This window comes from Tachypleus tridentatus, chromosome 1, assembly GCF_004210375.1.
Source record: "Tachypleus tridentatus isolate NWPU-2018 chromosome 1, ASM421037v1, whole genome shotgun sequence".
Classification (NCBI taxonomy): domain Eukaryota; kingdom Metazoa; phylum Arthropoda; class Merostomata; order Xiphosura; family Limulidae; genus Tachypleus; species Tachypleus tridentatus.
In genome coordinates, this window is record NC_134825.1 from 32079002 (window position 1) to 32102378 (window position 23377).

Genomic DNA, 23377 nt, shown 5'->3' on the forward strand with positions numbered 1-23377 from the left:
GCAACCTTTTGATCATAAAAATTGCCTTTTGCATCAAACAAATCTCATGCTTACACATAGTTTGGTTTCATAGTATTAAAAGTGTTCTGGCTAGTATGCGAAATGGCTTCTTACAGTAACTAGCTTGTTCCTGTTCACATCCAAGCTTTATAGTGGACAACTGTCATGATCTACACATAATTTCACGTTTTGAGAGTCTACTAATCTCATCCATACTTGTTTTCACAAATGGTAAAATATTAGTGCAAAGGTTTCAAGACATTCAAGAACATTTTCATTCAGTTTTAAACCACTTTAATTTGTTTTGCTATTCGTTAAGATTTCCTGGACTAGATGTAAATAATCTATACGATTTTAAGTAACCAGTAGCATCTTTCAAAAATATTACTGAAAATAGTGATAATACATAACCCAATATACTATTATAACAGGCGAATACATGTTGCAAACATTTTAATAGCACATAACTATTTAAATTACAAGGTACTAGAGTGACACGTTGGTTGTCTTATAATTATATATGTATTCGCAAAAATCAATACGTTTGTTTAAAAATATTTTAAGACTTAATTTAATATTTCTGCGTGATTACTTTATTGGTCTTAGCACTAGTTTTTAGAAAAAAAACAACAACATAATAAATAAATAAGCAACATTTTGACAAGTTTCCGATTATTTTGAAATTATCTTGTGCTTTTTAATAACATTAATCCCGTTATAAACTTATTACAGTGAAGTGCTTCGTAATGTTTTGGAATTTATCATTCAGGAACATGACTGTAAGTAATCAAATGTAAGAAACATCACAAATGTAACTGAAACCATGAAATAGCTGAGTTATACTTAACTTACGTTTAACACAAAATTTAAAGGCCAAATGCAAGAGCGATTTAACTTGTGGAATTAGTTTCTTACCAATTTTCCACGTCGTATAAACGTCGTTTTCGGTAAGCTGCAAAGACAAATTAGAAAGAAATAATTGTTAAACTGTGAGAATAGCTATAATTGACTTAACTGATTAGTATAAACAAAGAATTATAGAACAAAAGTAAACGGGTTTATCAGTTTCTCCTTTGAACCATCTCAACTTTAAAAAAAACTGTCATAAATTGTTGATATTTTAATTATCAAGATAAATTTTTTAAAATGTTTAATTATAAGTTATTGATGTTTTGCTGTGTAAAACTAACTTGAAGAGGATCTATTAATTATTGGTGAAGCATAACAGAAAAAAACAGGAACTTAAAGTAGTACTAGAAATTACTAATAATTTTAATTTGTTTTGCAAAACACCGATTTTAAAGATTGAATTAATTCTTTAAAGTTTTTCTTCTCTTTTACAGTTAATAACTTAATCACTTTAACGAGAAATCAATGTTTCAACTTAGGAAGTTTTACATGAAATAAATGTTACGCTAACGCAGTTATATTTCGGTGTATTAATATTGAATGAGGCTTGATGTACTGTTGCCTCGTCGAATTGCAGCAGTAGCTCTCAACAGACAACGTACTCTGTTGTTGTAGTTGTTGTTTTGAATAAAGCACAGAGCTACACAATGGGATATCTGTGCTCTGCCTACCGCGGGTATCTAAACCCGGTTTTTAGCGTTGCAAGTTCGCAGACATAACGTTGTGCTGCTGCAGGGCAATGAATTCTGTAAAACACTTCGTACGAGGTTGAAGCATTTTCAGTCATGACCCTCTATTCACATTTTCTACTTCACATTTAATGCTTTAGTTATAACTATACAACCTTCGTAATATCGGCATTGCATACACTTTTGTATGACACAACTACTATGCATGCCTTAGTGTAATAACATCAAAATACCTATGCTTCGGACAAATTCTCCAGCACAGAGGACTCAGTACTGTTTGTAAGTTTGTAAAACTCTTGTATATAAACCACTATTTGTAATAACCGTTATTATAAATTGTATTGTTTTGTGAATATTAAAATATATTTGTGATAAAAAAGAAGACTTTGTGTATCAATCTTGTTGACAAATATAAATTTGATACTTATTAACATTCAATTGACTTCTAAATTCAACTTTCAGTTTTTATTCATTTGAAATCGTAATATATAACGTATGCAACATAACAAATCGGAGACTCGTTCGAGGTTAATTATAATAAGGAACATTAGAAACTGGGAGCTCTTGTCCGAGATTTGATCCAGAGAAAAAAATCGTTCTAAATTAAATTAAAATTTTAATTCAATTTATATTTATCAGTGCTAACAAGATTTGATTATGTCTGATTATCAAGTGGCCCGGCATGACCAGGCGGTCGCGGGTTCGAATCCCCGTCGCACCAAATATGCTTGCCCTTTCAGCCTTGGGAGCATTATAATTTGACTATCAATCCCATTGTTCGTTGGTAAACGAGTAGCCCAAGAGTTGGCGGTGGGTGGTGATGACTAGCTGCCTTCCCTCTAGTCTTACACTGCAAAATTAGGGATGGCTAACACAGATAGCCCTCGAGTAGCTTTGTGCGAAATTCAAAAAACAATTCGGCTTGTCAAGGTTTTCTTGAATCATCCTTCTTCAAAATATAACAAAAATGAACTGCTCGGAATGCCAAAATTTTAGAAGTTAAGAAATCAATTAGTAAAAAAAATGAACCAAAAACGTATTATTGAAATATTTGTTAATGATAAATTTTTATCTGAGGAAGCATTAAGGGAATACTTTAATGTCTTCACTAGCTAATCAGAGTTGAGTGATAAAGATAAGTTAGAAATCCCGTCAAAAGTCAAACAAATCAAGCTTGAACAAGCCCACACTGAAGCCCAGGAAGAAGAATGTCTGAATCAAATCCCAAAGAGAACAAGCTCGTGTCGAGACTGAAAGAGAAAATAAAAGTGTCGAGGCTGAAGAAGCATCTAAACAAAGAAAGAAATCAGACTGACAGAAATGGAAATTAGACTCAACTCTGATCGACTAAGGGAAAATGACAACTTTGAACTCAATAGATATATCAAAGCACCACCATTTAATGAAAATGTAGTTGATGAGTATTTTCAACTATTTGAGAATGTTACACAACCCATGGAATGGCTCAACGAAAAATGGTGATTATTATTACAGAATATTTAACATAAGCACAGAGAAGCTTATGCCGCTCTTTCTCTAGACGACTGCACGGATTATGACGAGATTAAAGCAGCTATTCTCAAAGCATACAGTTAGTACTGGGAGCTTACCACCAAAAGTTTCGAGGTTATCCCAAGCAAAACAGTCAAACTTATATGGAATTCGCCTGGGAAAAAGAGGTTTATTTTGTTCGATAGTGTATACTGGCAACAGTTTCGACATATTAAGACAATTAATTGAAGAATTTAAACGCTGTATAAATGACGACCTCAAAACTTACTTAGATGAAAAGAAAGTTGAAACACTACAGGAAGCAGCTGCTCTTTCGATGGTTACATTAACACATGAAACTACTTTTCATGAAAAGAAATTCCTGCTATTTCAGCAAAAAACCTGTATCTGTGCAATGCATTAAAGTTAAGGATTCTTATAAAAAATCCAGCTCCTTGAGTTCGAAATCTTATGAAAGAGGGCATAAAACTTTATTAAAATCATCTTGTTCCTTTTGTAAAAACGTGAGAGATCTGGATCAACTGGTGAAGTTCCGTTTGTTAGAAATAAACTGATTATCGAGCAAGAAAATAATCCGCAGATCTCATCATTATTTAACTACGAACTCCCAAAGAATGAACTGGGGTAAGTTACAAATGGCTACTTTTTCAAAAATTATGTGCTTATGAGAAAATGGAGACCACCAAATGTACCAGCTTCAGAGAACTAGGCTATAGTTTATCAAATTATCATTCCAAAAGCATATCATTTTTAAATGTTGAAAGTTGCCCATGAACTTCTTATGGGAGGTCTTTTAGGTGTTAACAAGACGTATGACAAAGATATGAGACATTTCTTTTGGTCAAAAACTTTCAAGATGTTTCTCAGTAAAACGTTTCATACATGTCAATTTGTTGTAAAACATACCAGAAAATTGCTGTTGCTCCTTTGTAACCTATTCCAGCTTTTGAAGAACACCTCAATCGTCGTGATTATTCACTGTGTTAAGCCAAAAAGATAACATTTGTGTTTAAGCACTTTTACGTGCTATGTAATTTTGTGAGCATGAGGCTATTTGTTTTAATTGGGTTATGTATAGAACTATATTTAAATTGTATAATTCTTTGACAACGTATTTTTATCGATATATGTACATACATATTTTAGTTAAAACTGTCTAACACCAATTTTTAATTCTCTAAGGACAGTTGTTGCTGTTGTTTTGAATTAACCACAAAGCTGCACAATGGGCTATCTGTGCTCTGCCCACCACGGGTATTGAAACACGGTTTTTAGCGTTGTAAGTTTGCAGACATACCGCTGAACCACTCTGGGGCCTCTAAGAACAGATGTGTAAGGGATTTAATATTATTTTAATATCTATGTTTGTTTCAGTTTAATTTATATTTAGAAATGTAAGCAACTTCTACAAATTTCGAGAACAGGCGGGACTTGAGCAATACACAGTCAAGAATATACTTCAGATGCAAAAAGAGAAACCTATACTGAAGCAAGGATAGGTATTAAAATAAAGGTACAATGGTAAATAGAGTCGGTTTGTAAAACTTTTGTATATAAATCATTATCTGTAATAACCATTATCATAAATTGTACTGTTGTTTGTATATTAAAATATGTTTGTGTTAAGAAAGAAAATTGTGCGTATCAATCTCGTTGGTAAATATCATAAATTTGATACATATTAACATTCAATTAACTTCTAAGTTCATATTTAAATTTATGTTTATTTGGAATCGAAATACGTAACAAACATAACATGATAAATCCAAACAAAGTTTGAGCAGATTTAGTGCAAAAGTTAAATGTACACAAGAACCTATCGATTAACTTTGATGAATGTATGCCAAAGGTCAAGGTCACAATGAAGGTCAGCTACATTTGTTATTGTGAGAACAAATTAGGATTTTGAAAGAAATAACAAAACCGGAGAAAAATTTAGATATAAAGAAAATTTTGGTACATACATATGTATGTTTGAGGGCAAGGACTTGTTTGAAATATATTTTAGACCGGTTGCTACAAAAGTCCTAACACTGCAAAGCGAGGTTTGCAATCTCTCTATGCCATTTTAGTTATACTATTTATATACCAGTAAATGTAGATTCAAACTTCACTTGTTATATTTCTGTTCTCTTAGTACAGAAATATTTCTGTATAATAGTTGGCACCATTTGACATGTATAATCAACAACTTTGAGGACTATAGTGATGATAAAAGTTTTGTTAGTTTAGTTCCAGTTTTATAACAAAATAAGAGGAAAAAATGGGGTTTAGTAATGTCACGTCATATATTGAATCTTGATCTCCATGATTAAATAATTATTAAGATTGTTTAAAATGTTAAAGATTTATAATAGTTATGCTAAACTTCAACACCTACTTTATGTGTCAAATTGGTTTTCTGGTTAGGGAGTATTAAGCACGTAGTTAGATCCTGCTCTTAGGCAGGAAATTCAAAATTTGACCAGCAGAAAACAAGGAGCTCGAAAAACACAACTTATTTAAAGAGTAAAATACAATTGAAGTAAAACAACATAAAATAAGAGAAACTGGTGAAATTAATTAACAGATGTTTAACCTGTTCAGTGCCGCAGACGAGATAACTCGTCCAAGCCGATCGGTAACACAGTGCCACGGACGAGTTAATTCGTTCTCAAAAATACATAACTTCAACGCTAGATGTCAGCACCATACATGCATTTGACCTACTTACAAATTGTTTCACTTTCGATCCAAAAATGGAGTCACGAGAAAAGTTACAAAATGAAGAAGCATTAGAGTTGTATTTTGAACTTTGTTCAGAGTTGCCGTAGCAGCTGAAATACTTGGCAGTCAATAGGTTAATTATATATTTGAATTAACTAAAACAGCAATAATTGAAATCATTAGACAGAAAAAAAAACAAAGAAGATTGTTTCTTGAACAGCGTTTCATCTTCGAAACAGAAGATAAACAAACTTATGAGTTAGAAACCACAGTACGAAAAGTGGCTTCACTTTTATAGCTTAGTCATTAGCAATTACATTTATCAGACTAAGATGGTCTCAGCATCTACATTTCACAACTGACATTTGGAAAAATATTGGCCACAAATATCTGATACGATGGTTACCACTAGAAATCTTGTTATTCTAATGATAACTAAGTTCCTTGTTCCTATACTTGATGTACATAATTATGCATATAATGTCTATAGAAGATATAGTTTTATAATATAAATGTAGTACACATAAGTAAATTTTATCATGTTTTTATCTACTTCCATAAATATATTTAACTTTCAATTATTAATATACTTACTTTAAGCAATTTCCTCTTTTTTACTATTAAGACGTGTTTTGATTTTTCCTAAACTCAGCATCTCACTTAGCCATTCAGCGCCACCTTCCAAAAAAGGATCTTTGAATATAATCGCCTTTTGTAGTGGATAGTTATCTTTCGGTATATTCCAGATATAATCAGAATCATCATAAATACTGTCTGTTGGTTCTGGGAACTGTCGAAACTGATGGTACATTCTTTTTCCACTGAAATTAAACAAAATTTACTGCAAAAATACAGTTGAGGATAATGCATAACAACATAACTTGTGCATAACTCATGTTGTTAAACTTATTTAAGATATGCTTAAAATCCTAATTTAAAATGCTTGTCTACAAATGTTATAAATAATCCACACATTCTCTTTAATGGTATTTTTTTACGTGTGTTTTCAATGAATGGCTATTTTTATGGTTATTGGTCATTAATTAAAATATTTCGTGGAACGTGTCACTCAGCGATGTTGTGATACCGTAATTTTTTACAACTCATTTAAATAACTAGTTACAAGAAATATAAAAAAAATATTATTTGTAATTTTGTAAGTATCGAAATCTTATTCAATATATTACAACACAACGTAATAATGAAACGTTTTACTTCTATCGCTTCAATTTATTTACTTAACGAAAATAACAGGTTATTAATTAAAATCCATAAGAAAATGTGACATTTTCATTTTTAAACTGTAAGGTTGATTGAGTGAATTTGCATTGGGTAATATATACACACACATAATACAGTAAACTATACACAAAATAACATGGAAATATTTTATAAAAAAGTATTTGTTTCCATTAATCTTAGGTTAATCGAAATACTCGCGGTAAAAACAATGATACATATACATGAATTAAACATATGCATTCAAGCGATTTAACTTTCTCTTTTAAACTGTTGATTTCAAACATTTGGCTATAAAATCTGCAATCAGATTACATGAAAACGAGAGGCATGTTTAAGTCAGATCAAACACACACACAAATTAAATTAAAGTTCGAGTTGCTCATATGACTTGGAAACAATTTATCGTCATAAAGCTGTCTTTAACGTAAAAAGAAGTGATTTTTGCAGTTTCTATATTGTGCACAGTATATATGACATTTTGCTATTGAAACATAAAAAGAAACATTCGTCAAAATTCTCAAATCGCATTATTAGATTTTGTATTTAGATGCTGGAAATGCTGATGAGACTTTTGCGATTTATGTAAATAATTTTTCAATTCTTAATAACTGTTTGTTGCTTTTTTAGCCTATCTACTTCAACCATTTCCCCAAAAGCTATTTATTTAGAATAGTTTTTAACACAATAAGTAGATGTTTCTCTGAAATGGCCCGGCATAGCCAAGTGTGTTACGGCGTTCGACTCGTAATCCGAGGGTCGCGGGTTTAAATCCCGGTCGCACCAAACATGTACGCCCTCCCAACCGTTGGGGAGTTATAATGGTACAGTCCATTCTACTATTCGTTGGTAAAAGGGTAGCCCAAGAGTTAGTGGTGGGTGGTGATGACTAGCTGCCTTCCCTCTAGTCTTACACTGATAAATTAAAAAACAAAATTAAAAAACAAGCAAACAATTCTCTGAACTATTTATGTACAAAATATTCTGTAGGTTTGTGAATTTACTAGTTAAGTGTACCTTATAACATACGAGTCACATAAAAACTAAACTAAAAACAAACAAAACGCTGTCAATATTACACTTTATTCCACTATTTACCGCTAGGGTAACCAATGTGCTTCATGCAGAAAATGAGTGATGTCATCCTGTTCTTTTGTTGTTGTAACAGGAGTATGTATATATAATTACTCAATATGCTGGAACACGTGGAGCTTAAATAGTAACAGAAAACAAATTCAGGGTTAGTTAAAGAAGAAAAACAAATGTTTTTAAACTGTTTTATAATAAATTACAAAGTGACTAGTTGAAACAAACCTTTAAGTATTTTTTAAAATATTTGTAAATATAAATAGGTTTCCTTCTCTAAGAAAATTTAGAGTAATTGTAAAACCTTACGTAGTTTCTATTAGTAGAGTATACATTTTGCATGGATAATTTAAACAACTTACATTTTAGATGGGTCAAAAATTCCATAAGCCACTGATCCTGATCTCGGTATATTTAAAGACATTTGAGTTTCCAGCTCGGCTAATCTGGCGTCCGAAATCCCGCTACGTTTTATCCTGTTGAAGAAACTCTAAAAATTTGATTGATGTAATGGCGGAAAACTGAGAAGACATTCAGAAATTTTAGGCCTAACATAAATTCTGATATTGAAAATTAGTCCTCTTAAGTAATGTTTTGTGAGAGATGGGCAAGAAGTAGCCTACTAGTTAACGTACCAGGCTGTGAATTTTAGGGTCCATTTTTCACGTTCTGTTACCTTAAGAAGTAAATAAATCACGTTGCTTACCTCGGAACCACCAGTTGGCGGTGGGTGGTGATGACTAGCTACCTTTTCTCTAGTCTTAAACTGCTAAATTAGGGACGGCTAGCGCAAATAACCCTGGAGTAACTTTGCACGAAATTCAAGAACAAAGAAAGTAACACACTTTGTAGAACAATCTATATTAATTCATCCCAGAAATCTACGTCTACAAGGACACCAACATTTACTGAATAAGTAATAAATTATATTTTTAATAGTTTCATAGCCCCACTGTTAAATAAGATTGTTTGCTTAATGAAAGCTATATATATATATACATTAATTTGTTTTATAATTGTTGGATTCCACTCTAAAAATATCTACAAAGATAGCGATAGCTGTTTACTATTTTTTAAGGTTCTGCATTTACATTTATGTTTATTATTTGCTTGATGTCAAGCTTGCATATACACAATAATGGCTTATCTGTTCTGTGCTCAGCGTAGATAACGAAAACCGATATTAGCGTTGTAAGCTTCAGACTTACTGCTGAATCATTGTTTATGGCAAACCTACTAAGACTATCTCCCACCGTCCCTAATCGTTAACTATTGCACAGATGGAAGAAACCAGTGAACAGCACCACGCCTCGTTAATTTTATGCGGTCGCGAGCTGCCACACCACGTGAATGTTTAGCTTTTACTCACCCTCAAAAGCTGGAAGGTAAACAATAATTGAATAACAGTCCTGGTACGCTTCTTTTGTAATGTCCTCCAGCTCCTTCGTCGCATTTGCCTTAATCTCGGGAATCGTCTCAAATCTTCCTTTCAAGGGTCTTTTGAGTTTGGGGAACATGAAAACATCGCAAGGAGCAAGGTCAGGTGAGTAGGGGGGGTGGGGAAGAACAGTGATCGAGTGTTTGGCCAAAAACGCACGAGTTCTGAGGCACAAATTTCGCAGCAACGCGGTGCATCTTCAATATTTCGGTCAAAATCTCGTAACAAGATCCAACTGATATCCCAAACTCTTCAGCAAGCTCCCTGACAGTCAGACGTTGATTTGCCCGCACCAGGGTGTTGATTTGTCGACGTGGGGGTCGTCAGTTGACGTGGAAGGATGTCCAGGACGCTCATCATCTTCAATGGACTGTCGACCATCCTTAAAACGTTCATGCCACTTGAAACATGCCGTACGCTTCATAGCAACATCACCATAAGCCGTGTTAAGCATAGCAAAAGTTTCAGTCGCAGATTTTTCAAGTTTAACACAAAATTTCACAGCAAGTCGTTGCTCCTTCAGGTCATTCATTCTGAAATCCGCCAAACGAAAAAATCGCACTTCACTTAAAACCGCGTAGCTAATACACAAATGAAGATATCTGCAATCGGGAAATGGCGTCGTAATCAGCTGATCTGTGCAAACCTAGCGACACCAAGCGGATTCCACTGGAACCAACTGGAGCCGCGCAATTCAAACAGTCCGCGTATTTTTTGAACAGACCTCGTATAGCTCACACCAATGAACTAGCTTTGTAGAGGTGTGAATGGTGCGTTCACACAGGTTGCCAGTTTGAAAAAATCACCGATTGTCCTGTTGACTGACAAAGCGAACGGATGGATTGTGTTGGGGTGTGCGAAATTAGTATGTCACACAAGGCGCCATCAGACATTGGTATAACATGGCTTGTGGTTACAATGGCTTGTCAGTGAATTGTTAGTGATGTCGAGAAAACCCACTTGAAGAGAAATATATATGCAAAAAGGGCTCGTTTGGGTTGAGAAAATATTGTACATAGAAGAGCGAACAACGTTTCGACCTTCTTCGGTCATCGTTAGGTTCACAAAGAAAGAAAGAGGTAACTGACCGGAAGCTGACCACATGTTTGGAAGAGGTTGTGTAACTGAGTGTCGGAATGTAGAGGGCGGTGTTAGATTTTGAATATATAATTTTATTTATTTTATTATATCAATATAGGTATAAAGGCGTTCCTTTATATTGGTTTATTTTGGGTTTAAGGTGTTCCATAAGTAAGGCTTCTTTAATTTTGCGGTTGTTTATGTTTGTTTCTTTATTTAGTATTTGAGTGTTTTCTATGGTTATGTTGTGTTTATTTGGCTTCCAGTGTTCGAAAACGTGTGAAGGTGATTTTTTTATGTTCTTTGAATCTAGTTTCCATTTTTCTACTTGTTTCTCCAAAATAGAAGTCGTGACAGTTATCACATTGTATTTTATAAATAATGTTGGTGTGGTGTTTGTCAGTGTAGTTTTTACGTAGTATAGACCTCAGTTTTGTGCCTGGTTTTTGAATAAATTTGGTATTAACTGGAATGTCATATTTTGTTACTAGTTTTTGCCAAATATTAGTTATTTGTCTGTTGATGTCGGGAATATATGGTATGCAGCAGTATATGGTTTCGTGATTTTTTTTATTCGTGAGATATATTTACTTTTGTTGGTTGATTTTGCTTTCTGTCTAGGTGTGTGCGTATAATGTTTTCTACGGTTTGTGGAGGAAACTTATTAATGTTGATGAAGTATTGTTTTATTTTGTCTAATTCATCATTAATTTTATCTGGTGAGCATAGTTTTATGGCTGTGTTTATTTGGTTTCTTAGTATGTTGAGTTTTTGTTTTGTTTCATGTGCTGAGTCCCAGGGAATGTATAGTCCAGTATGGGTGATTTTTCGGTGGATTTCTGTTTTGAATTGTGTGTCGGTTCTTGTAATTTTGAGGTTGAGAAATGATATTTGATTGCTTCCTTCTTGTTCACATGTGAAATTGATGTTGAGATGTATAGAGTTAATGTGATTGAAAAAATTAGGTATGTGTTCTGTAGATCTGCATCCCGCAACCGTGTCATCTACATATCTATACCAGTATAGTGGTGGATGTAATGCTGTGTTAATTGCTTGTGTTTCAACTTGTGTCATAAAAATATTGGCTAGAACTGGTGATACGGGGTTGCCCATGGTTAGGCCATTTGTTTGTATATAGTTGTGGTTGTTGAACATGAAGTTTGTCTTTATCGTGGTGAATTCTATGAGGGTTGCTAATTGGTTGCTGGGAATTTCTATAGTTGGGTTAGGGTCTCGGATATAGAGTTCTAAGGCTATCTTGCAGGCTTCAGTGGTTGGAACTTCTGTAAAGAGGGATATAACATCGAAACTGGCCATTAAGGCTTTATGATTAAGTCGATTTAGATTAGACTTGAAATTAAAAGAGTCTTTGATGAATGAGCTGGCTGATGTTACATATTTGGAGAATGCCCATGCTATGTATTTACCAAGATTGTAATTAAACGATTCATATGTGGACATTATTGGTCGTAATGGACAATCTGGTTTATGAGGTTTGGGGATGCCGTATATTTGCGGTGTGCGTGAGTCGGTTTTATGTAGGTAGCAATAAAGTGTTTGTGAAATTGTGTTGGCTTTTTTCATTTTTAGTAGTGATTTGTTCAGTTGCATCTCGTGTGTCTTTGTTGGATTTGTGTGTATTGGTTTAAATTTGTTCGTGTCTGATAGGATGTTCTTCATTTTTTGGAAGTATTCATTCGTGTTCATTATGACTATAGCGTTACCTTTATCTGCTTTTAGAGTTTTTGTGTTTTTATCTTGTTTTAGGTTTTTAATGGAATTAATGTCTCTTTTTGTAAAATTGTTTTTTAGTTTTCTGTTTTGTGAAATTATGTTGATGGTTTTGTGAGAAAATTCTTTGAAAAAATCGTTTAAGATGTTGTTTTTAGGTGTTTCTGGAAAATATAAATTTTTAATTTTACCTGGGAAGTTTGGCTGTTGGATGTCAATAAAATTGTCTAAGTTGTCTTTTTTCTGTTCGTTGTTTTTGGTTGTTTTCTTGTTTTTGTTTTCTGTAGAAAATATCACAAGTCTCCTGGCTAGATCTTCTAAACATGTTTTGATTTCTGTGGTTGGAATGTACCTAGGTGCTATTGCGAAGTTGAGTCCTTTGTTAAGTAGATGTATCTCGTCTGTGTTTAATTGTCGGTCGGATCTGTTAATTATGAGGTTAGTCAACGGTTTGTCGTGTTGGTGTCTTTTTCTCTTTTTTGCATCTTAGTTTTTCTAGTTTTTTTTTTGTGGCAGATCTTTTCGTCTCTGTCGTTCTTAGTGTTGATTTGGTTTATGTTTCGTTGTATAAGTCCGTAAATCTCTGGTTTAATGCAGCATGCCAGTTGATGGTCTAGGTTCATTTTTTGTTTTTGTAAGTCATGTAAGGCGTGCGACTCCTAATCCGAGGGTCGCGGGTTCGCGCCCGCGTCGCGCTAAACATGCTCGCCCTCCCAGCCGTGGGGGCGTTATAATGTGACGGTCAATCCCACTATTCGTTGGTACAAGAGTAGCCCAAGAGTTGGCGGTGGGTGGTGATGACTAGCTGCCTTCCCTCTAGTCTTACACTGCTAAATTAGGGATGGTTAGCACAAATAGCCCTCGAGTAGCTTTGTGCGAAATTCTAAAAAACAAACAAACTTTGTATTTTGTGTTCAACAAAATTAGTAGCCTACTTAAAGCTATGTGCTGAAGCGCGTAAAGATCGTCTGCCCACAGTTAAATAAACACTCACTACCGAGTTCCAAACTGTCTCTGGAAGCATCGTCAGCACAAGAACTGTGCGTCGGTAGCTTCATGAAATGGGTTTCCATGGCCGAGAAGCCTCACACAAGTCGAAGATGTGCAATGCTTAGCGTAGGCTGAAGTGGTGTACAGCACACCGCCATTGAGCAGTGGAAACGCGTTCTCTGGAGTGATGAATCACGCTTCACTATCTGGTAGTCTGACAGATGAATCTGGGTTTGGTGAATACCAGGAGAACCCTACCTACCTGAATGTATAGTGCCAACTGTAAAGTTTTGTGGAGGAGGAACAATGGTCTGTATCTGTTTCTCATGGTTCAGGCTAGGCTCTTTAGTTCTAGTGAAGGGAAATGTTAATGCTACAGCATACAATGACATTGTAAAGAATTGTGTGCTTCCAACGTCGGGGAAACAGTTTGGGGAAGGCTCTTTTTCGTTATGGCATGACAGTACCCCCATGCACAAGTCGAGGTCTATAAAGACAAGGTTTGCCGAGGTTGGTGTGGAAGAACTTGACTGGCCTGCACAGAACCCTGACCTCAACTCCATCGAACACTTTTGGGATGAATTTGAACGCCGACTGCGAGCCAGGTCTTCTCGCCCGACATCAGTTCTCGACCTCACTAATGTTCTTGTGGCTGAATAGAAGCGAATCTCCGCAGCCCTTTTCCAAATGTAATGAAAAGTCTTCCCAAAAGAGTGGAGACCCTTATAGCAGTAAAGGAGTGACCAACTTCATATTAATGCCCATGGTTTTGGAATGAGATGTTCAACAAGCACATATGGGTGTGATGGTTGGGTGTCACATACTTCTGGCCATGTAGTGTGTTTTTTAAACCATAAGCAAGAATATACTAGTATATCCAATGATTACCATTATTCAACTATTTGTCAGTGCAGTTCAAGCGGTTAACGTTTGTCCAACTGCGACCTTGAAAAGAAGTTCGTGTACCTCATAGAGATGTCCTGACATTGTCGGGAGGGAATCTATTTAAAGGCTAAAATTATAAATGCAGCATATTTGTGGCTTTGCTATACGAAAAACACACATACAGGTTAAAACAGGTAACCCATTCAGGTTGTCTTTGGCCCCGTCCGGGAAAATAAGAAAAAAGTTTTATTAAGTTTAAAAACAAAATTTGGCAAAGCTGTAAACCTTTTACTAGCGACTCTATTAGAAGTGGTTATCAACTTTTTGTGCTAAAATTGAGAAGTCTAAAATAGGTTACCAAAGTACATATAAGCGCTCTAGATTTACTATTTCAATTCTTATCTATACAACTAGCTTGTTTATTTATATGCAAAAACGGCTCGTTTGGGTTGAGAAAATATTTTACATAGAAGGTCGAAACGTTGTTCGCTCTTCTATGTAAAATATTTTCTCAACCCAAACGAGCCGTTTTTGCATATAAATTTCTCAACAAGTGGGTTTCTCGACATCACTGATTGCTTGTTTATGATCAAATTTTGTTATTCATCGTTTATTTTCGCTGTAACGAATGGTGCTAATGTTTTTGGCTTAAAATCAATGTTTTTCCCATGTGTCTGATTTGTTTTCAATTTAGCGCAAAGCTATACGAGGACTATCTGCACTAGCCGTCCCTAATTTAGCAGGGTAAGACTATAAGGAAGGTAACTTGTCATCATCACCCACCGCCAACTCTTTTACCAATGAATGGTGAGATTGACCATACATTTATAACGCCATAACGGCTACAAGGGCTAGCATACTTAGTGTGACTGGGATTTGAACTCGCGACCCTCAGATTTCGAGTCAAGCGCCTTAAACTCCTGGCCATACCGGCCCGACTATTAATGTTCATTTTAAAACTCAAAGTTAAGCTACCACTGATAAGTAAGTAAAAGTTTAATAACTGAAATAGTCGTGAACTTCACCCTTAAAATTCTATAACTAGCATAGAATATATCTTTTTAAATGTCCACGCATTTCTTGCATGTAGTTATGACATTCTCGTTGTCCCACTGCCTCGAAGACGTAAGTGTACACTAATTCTTTTATACGGGCTAATGGCTAAATACTGCAACCTTTATTCTTATATATATAAAAATAGTAATTCAACAGCTAAAAATAACTATAATTCCTTTAATCTGAGTATACATAATCTAGTTATTCTAGCAACATCTAAACTTGATATGAATTTGTCTGCTGCTATTTAAGTATGTAGGCATCCCAGGCATTCCAAAAACCATTTAAGTTGTGGTTATTAGGAACAGATATTGGTATAAGTGTACACGATGTTGAACATGTCTTTAAATATGCAGCTCTCAACAGCCGTATTGATAGAGATATTTGCTACTTATGCATGCAGAAAGAGCCATCTTTACAACGTTACCAACGCCTAAGACACAATAAACCATAAACTCGGTGGATTGTTATGTTATTTGAAGCATGTGATTCCAAAACACGTATCTATCGACGTACGGTGAAATAAGTATGCTTGATTTACTTTCTCTATTCGGGAATATAACTATTGTATTTTAGGTTCAATAACAGTGGTTAATGTCAGTAAGAAAATAGGTTTCTGTGGAAAACCCATTTGGGGATGTATAAGCTAATCATGTGATTAATTTTGCGTTAAAACGGGTTGAACTAATATAATACATGTGACATTTGTAATACGTAAATTAATTATTTTTATGTTATTTCTTTTGTGAATTTCGTATAAAGCTACCCAAGGGTTATCTTCGCTAGCCGTCCATAATCTATTATAGATTACGAGTCGAGCGCCTTAACCACCTGGTCATGCCAGGCGCAATATTTTGTATAAGGTTTCTTTGTTTGTTATATAGATAATGCAATATTTTTCTTTGTTTGTGATATAGGTAATGCAGTATTTCGTATAAGGTTTCTTTGTTTGTTGTATAGGTAATGCAGTATTTTGTATAAGGTTTCTTTGTTTGTTTTATAGGTAATGCGGTATTTGGTATCAGGTTTCTTTGTTTGTTATATAGGTAATGCAGTATTTTGTATAAGGTTTCTTTGCTCGTTATATAGGTAACGCAGTATTTTGTATACGGTTTCTTTGCTTGTTATATAGGTAATGCAGTATTTTGTATAAGGTTTCTTTGTTTGTTATATAGGTAATGCAGTATTTTGTATAAGGTTTCTTTGTTTGTTATACAGGTAATGCAGTATTTTGTATAAGGTTTCTTTGCTTGTTATCTTTTTGTATACGGTTGTTATATAGGTAATGCAGTATTTTGTATAAGGTTTCTTTGTTTGTTATACAGGTAATGCAGTATTTTGTATAAGGTTTCTTTGTTTGTTATACAGGTAATGCAGTATTTTGTATAAGGTTTCTTTGTTTGTTATATATGTAATGCTGTATTTTGTTTACTTTCCCCATTTCCTCCCTTTTTTTACCGCAATCTTTAAATCTTGTAATTAATTGTATAATTCTTCTGCGTTCGTGATTTTACTTGTGCACGCATTATATATATATATATATGTAGAATATATACTGAACTGGTAAAATAAGGGCGAGCGTGACCCAATGGTCCGTTTATGAGATCCATGCTTGAAGCTTGTTACTGCAAAAATAAAATGAATTGCACTTTGTACTTTCGAACCGCAGGTGCGTTATAAGAATGATGGTTAAATTCCATTATTTGAGTAAAGTAAACCACAAGTTGGCAATGACTGGTGTTGACTAGCTACCTTCCACTAATCTATCACGTTAAAACTAGGGGGCTGGTTGCGCAGCTAACTCTCGAATAGCCTTGCGCGAAATTCAACAAGCAACAACAAATACCGCATATGCAATTAAAACAAACAAACTTGTTTAATCGTCTAATCTTCATTTTATTTTGCAAATACCTAACTCTACCAATCAAATGTACAAAATTTAGTACTTAATTAAAGATTGCTTTACTTCAAAAATAACCCTAGCGGAAATAATGTAAAACTGTTTAAAATGTGTGAAAGAAATCAATATTAAAGTGGAGAAATTTGGAAAAAGAGTGATGCGAACTAATCCTGCTTACGTAAATGATTATCCAATTATTTTACTTTTATAAGATAAGATCTCAAAACCCCGACTGTTTATTATAACATCAATCATTTCAGTAAGCCTCAAGAAAACTTTTGAAAACATGAAATGGAATTCCTGAGCTCATATGTTTGTTAAATCTTTGGATTATTGATTTGCAAGTTTTCTTCTAGACAAACAGGAGAATTCCATAAACACTTTACATCATCGAAAACTATCTGTGTGATTTGAAAACAAAAAGTGCACTATTCTTAAGCATTTGCTGACAAACAAATAGAATTGAGTAAGATTTCACATTAGTTCCAAAATTAATACGTATATATAGGAAAGGCCTGGCGTGGCCAGGTGGTTAAGGCGCTCGACTCGTAATCTGAGGATCGCGGGTACGAATCCACGTCGCACCAAACATGCTCGTTTTTTTCAGCCGTGGGGTGGGCGTTATAATGTGGTGATCAATCCCCCTATTCGTTGGTAAAAGAGTAGCCCAAGAGTTGGCGGTGTGTGGTGATGATTAGTTGCCTTCCCTCTGGCCTGACACTGCTAAATTAAGGATGGCTAGCGCAAGTAGCCCTCGTGTAGTTTTGTGCGAAATTTAAAAACAAACAAAATCCTGCATTACCAATCTCACAAACAAAGAAACCCTATACAAATATAATACGTTCCAAACTACTGTGAGAAATCTGACACAAAGTAAAAACGGTACTCGCAGGTTGCTTATGGATTAAAAGCATTTTAAGAACGAATTTTGTGAAATGTATTTTAATTTCCTATGTGTGAAAATATAATTAATTGGTTATACGGATTGTGAAAATGTTGATTTTTGTTTTATGAAAGCTTTCTTCTTTTCGTTAAGATGCTAACAAATATAATAAACAATAACTCTTTTAAGAATGTCATAATTGTTTACTCTTTTAATGTAGTCTTCAACCAATAACTGGTGAAAAAAAAAGTATAGCCTTATTTATTTTTGCGATTTTACTGTAAGCAGTTTAAGGAACTTCAAATAAAACATAAACATTGTTTATAGATAGTTAAACCAAATTCTCTGAAACTTTAAATTGTGTTACCTTACCGTATTTCACGCTGTTAGTAGAACAGCAGTTTCTGATATGTTTGATTAACCAGTCACCTTGGAAGACAGGAAACAGCAGCGGGAAATGAGTAAAGTAGTAAATTGTTTTATGACATTTATTTTCCGGTTTGTGAAAACTCTTTCCATACAAAAACTTTCATTTCAACTCTATACATTGTTAGCGGTAACTCATGGTGACTATGGTAATCATGAGTGAAATATTACGACGTCGGAGGGATATGTTATTAAGGTGGTTAACGACGTCGGAGGGATATGTTATTAAGGTAGTTAACGACGTCGGAGGGATATGTTATTAAGGTGGTTAACGATGTCGGAGGGATATGTTATTAAGGCAGTTAACGACGTCGGAGGGATATGTTATTAAGGTGCTTAACGATATCGGAGGGATATGTTATTAAGGTAGTTAACGACGTCGGAGGGATATGTTATTAAGGTAGTTCTTAGTTTTTTATTCTTTACAAAAAGAAATCGAATACTACTTACAGCAGAAGACTTTGTGAGAAACGTTTAGGTGGTGATATGATTATTTAAGTTGAATATAACTGACTAAAAATGTCACGATAAAGTTATACACAAAATAGTTCTTCGAGTACACTGTTCCCAAAAAGAAGTGTAGGAATTTAAAACTGTGATAATTGATAACAACATCTGTTGATTGAAATTGTCTATTATTTATGAAATTTCAGCTTAGTAAGATTTCTTGTAACCACTAATTATGAACAATAATGTCTGGTAGGTGTCCAAACAGGCATGAGACCTTCCATTTGAGAGTTTTAAAGTTTCATACGTGAAACCCTAAATTATTTGTTTGTTTTTTGAATTTTTCGCAAAGCCATCTGCATTAGCCGTCTCCACTTTAGTAGCGCAAGGCTGAAGGTAAGGCAGCTTGTGATCCACGCTCATCTCTCAACTTTTGGACAACTCTTTTACCAAAGAAAAGTGGGATTGACCATCACGTTATAACACCACCACGTCTGAAAGAGTGAAAATGTTTGGTGGTATGGGGATTCGAACCCACGACCCTCAGATTACTAGTCGGGCGTCATAACCATCCGACCATGCCGGGACAATGTCATTATTTGTGTACACTATTCCTTTAAGTAATCGCACAAAACGAAGTCTACTACTGACAAATGCGAGGATCGTGGAGACTAGTTTTGTTTTCATTACGAAAAATTACCAAGTTTAAGAACACTTCACGCAACTCTGCCATGTTGTTCATGTTTTATGACAGATGGACCATCTTTTCGAAAATAAAGCTCAACAATAAGTGAACACTTGGATTGCTCATCTTTTCACCTGTAATCTTCGAACCTTTAGATATCATTGTGAGAATTACAGTGTTTTTCATTGATAACTTAAAAAAAATCTAACTATATGAAATCTTTACACTTTTTTTCAGGAATTCTGTACAAGAATAGTGTGTTAAATGACCACATTGTAGGCTTGCGAATAAGTTAAAGGTGAGGAAAAATACTTCAAGGGTTTTCAACTGAACATTTTAATAGGAGTTAACATTTTATAAAATCAGTATTCCACTTAGCATGTTACCCTAGAGTTATTTCCACCATAGTCGATCGTTCTCAATTTTATGACTACGCATGACTTTCAGGTGCAATAAATTTTATTATAACAGGCTCCTGCAATCCTGCAATGAACAACAAGGTCAGTATTTGGCTGTATATCTTGACAAAATCTCCACAGAACCTCCATTGCAAAGGTTAAGCGGGTAAAAACACAAACGTTTATAAGAATTGCACCTGCGGATCTGACATGTATATAGTTGAATGACATTGCTGAGGACCAAGTTCGCAGTAATTTTCCTCTTGAAGACCAGCCGTTAATTTCCAACTGTGGATAAAGGTTTGCAAAGATGTGACTTGTGGGTTTTCATCAAATGCAAACTTTTATTTATTATCCTATTAACAAATACCAGGAGATGTGTCCAGCTTCATGAAAATGACTTTTGGAGAAATAGTATTTTCACTTGTAGAAACAGTCTTCACTTTGCAGGACTTTGCTCCAAATCAGTTTGGAGTGTGGATTCGGGCACCATTCTGTCCTAAATACTGTACCATGCGAGTTTTTTTACTTACTAACAGAACATTACTTTATTCGAAATGTATCATTTGGCTTCACTTCAGTTAACAATCTTGTTGTACGAATATCTTTTTCTCAAAGGATTCCACACATTCCTTAAATCATAAGTTAGCTAGAATTTTGCCACGAATCAAATATATAAGCTGAGGTGCCATGGCTCGCATCTGTGACGACACACTATTACCTTAGATTACAAAACCACCATAAGAAAAATGTTCTGAAGTCAATCTCTTTCGGAAAAATATGATTTTAATAAGTGACCATGGTCAACAGGTAAAGTAGTCACACATTAAAATCTAGTTAAATATCCTATGTCTCCTTTCAGGGCCCCTCAGTGGCTCAGCGGTATGTCTGCGGACTCATAACGATAAAAACCGGGTTTCGATATCCGTAGTGAACAGAGCACAAATAGCCCATTGTGTAGCTTTGTGCTTAATTTAAAACAACACTCTCTCTTAAGCAAAATATTAAATAATGAAAATAACAATAACATTCAACTGAGGAAAAAACAAAGACAATTTTACGTTTCACAAAAACCTCATTTATTATCGACCATGGTTTCGCCAGTAAAGGTATCATAGTTTCTTGATAAATACCGATATCACCACGATGATAATTTATAAATGATTTAATCTTCACCAAACCTAATTCTCTGTAACTCACACAAACGTTTAGGTGCATAAGACTTTTGATAAAACTGACACGAATGGACATCATTCACATGCTAATTGCGATTATTTGTGGAATTTCGTGCTAAGTTAGCAACTCGAGGGCTATCTTCAGCGGCCGTACTTAATTTGAACTGAATGACTGGATGTGTTGCATTCACCCAACAATTTAGCTACTCTTAATAAAAATAGTAAAGTTATTCTTTCCTATCATGAGTTTCGAACTCACGACCTGCAGATAGCATGCTAGGCCCTATAAATTACTAACTATTTACCTGTTCTTAGTTGAATCTTACATTCAGGTTTAGCTACAATGACAGCATCTACTATGATATTATAAGCATCGGAAAAAGAAGACAGGAATGTTATCTCCATTACAAAGGAAGGTCATCATCCATTACACTATACATTTTGAAAAGTTTACAATTTCTCAGATTTGAATTAAGTTTTTGACCCAAATTAATAACCCCTTATTAACAGATAAATATTCTAAAATGATTTTTAGCTGAAAAAAACAAGAATGAGTTGAAAATTAGGTCACAACAAGAAGTTGTTTATTTTCACAATTATTTCGCTGCTGATTTTACCCGGTTTCCCTCACGTTTCTGCCTCCATACTAAGATTGATAAGAATTACCACTTTCATTCTAAGGAATAAATTAATAGGAAAGCAGGCCCTCAAAATTCCCTGTTTTCGCCTGAATTTGGCAAAAACCTTTGAAAAGCTTGACGCACTTTAAACTTTGGTTACCCTTCCAACTATATGACCCATATACGTCATACAAAGTGCAATTAATGTTTGCTTGTTTGTTTTTGAATTTCGCGCAAAGCTACTCGAAGGCTATCTGCGCCAGCCGTCCCTAATTTAGTAGTGTAGACTAGAGGGAAGGCAGCTAGTCATCACTACAAACCGCCAACTCTTGGGCTACTCTTTTACCAACGAATAGTGAGATTGACCGTCACATTATAACGCCCCAACAGCTAAAATGTGGAGCATGTTTGGTGCAACTGGGATTCGATCCCGCGACACTCGGATTATAAAGTCGAACGCCTTAACGCGCTTGGCCATGCCGGGCATGTGCAATTAATAAAATTATATCCATATGGAAAACAACAATATTTATTGGAAAAAGTTTTGGTATACTTAAGAATTAAGATAAAAAATACGACTGTGAGTTAACCCACATGCTAATTATCTATCAAAAATATAATTAGCGACTAATCAGTTAACAGTTAGAATTAACCTTAATATTTTGTAACACGTGGAAAGATTAAGTATTGCCTTTACCTCACTTATTCCAACAACAGTCATGGAACTACAATTATTTACAAACACTTTCAGTAAAATTACTATGATGATATTATCCTTGATATTAAACCAACAGAACAAGTTTATCACTATTTAACAGTGGTTTCATTTGCAGTATAAAGCTGTTCCGATACTATTACCTTGAATATAAAATTATTAGGGAAGGGTTATTATGAAAGAAAGATAATTTTTGTGGAGAAGGGATTATCATCTCAAGTTTTGCGATCATTTTAAAACTCATCAAAATATATTGATATCAGTACAATATTGTCAGAAAAGATAGCACATATTAGGTACACATATTTCACTTAAGTAAACACGTATAATTATTAAAGTAAGCTTGACAAATTATTTTCACAACTATTAGAGTGATACAGATTCTTTTGAGATCAGATTTCTAAGGAAGGCCACCTTAGATGCAAAATTTTAGGGTACGTTTATTATCAAGAGAGGATATTAGTATATATATATATTAGTATTTACCAACGAATAGTGGGATTGGCCATGAAATTATAATGCCTCCACTGCTGAAAGGCCGAGCATATTTAGTGTAACTATTGTAAGGAACGTTCGACATCTTGTAATAAATAAGAAAGTATCAACATCCGTCCATATGCCCTAGGCAGCAGTACATAATAAAATAAAGAAGGTGCACATGTTATTTCATACAAAGACATATTGGTCAAATGCAACTACTTTGATTTATGTGCGATCGGATTGTTGAAACAGGCACGGAAACCGTCATCTTCACTCACAGCAAGTATTGAGGAGTGGTGGGCTTCGGATATGACAACATTCCCACAA

General features: G+C 34.6%; 1 protein-coding gene across 1 annotated transcript in view; it reads right to left on the reverse strand.

Annotated features, from left to right (window-relative positions):
* Positions 1-402: 402 nt before the first annotated feature.
* Positions 403-23377, reverse strand: part of LOC143245353 (uncharacterized) — a 28110-nt gene continuing 5135 nt past the window's right edge. Inside the window, exons 2-4 of the mRNA XM_076491601.1 lie at positions 8504-8617; positions 6411-6637; positions 403-952 (exon numbers count right to left, since the gene is read on the reverse strand). Of these exons, the coding sequence (XP_076347716.1) occupies positions 6412-6637; positions 8504-8617 (340 nt within the window). The 3' untranslated portion in view covers positions 403-952; position 6411. The remainder of the gene's footprint in view (positions 953-6410; positions 6638-8503; positions 8618-23377) is intronic.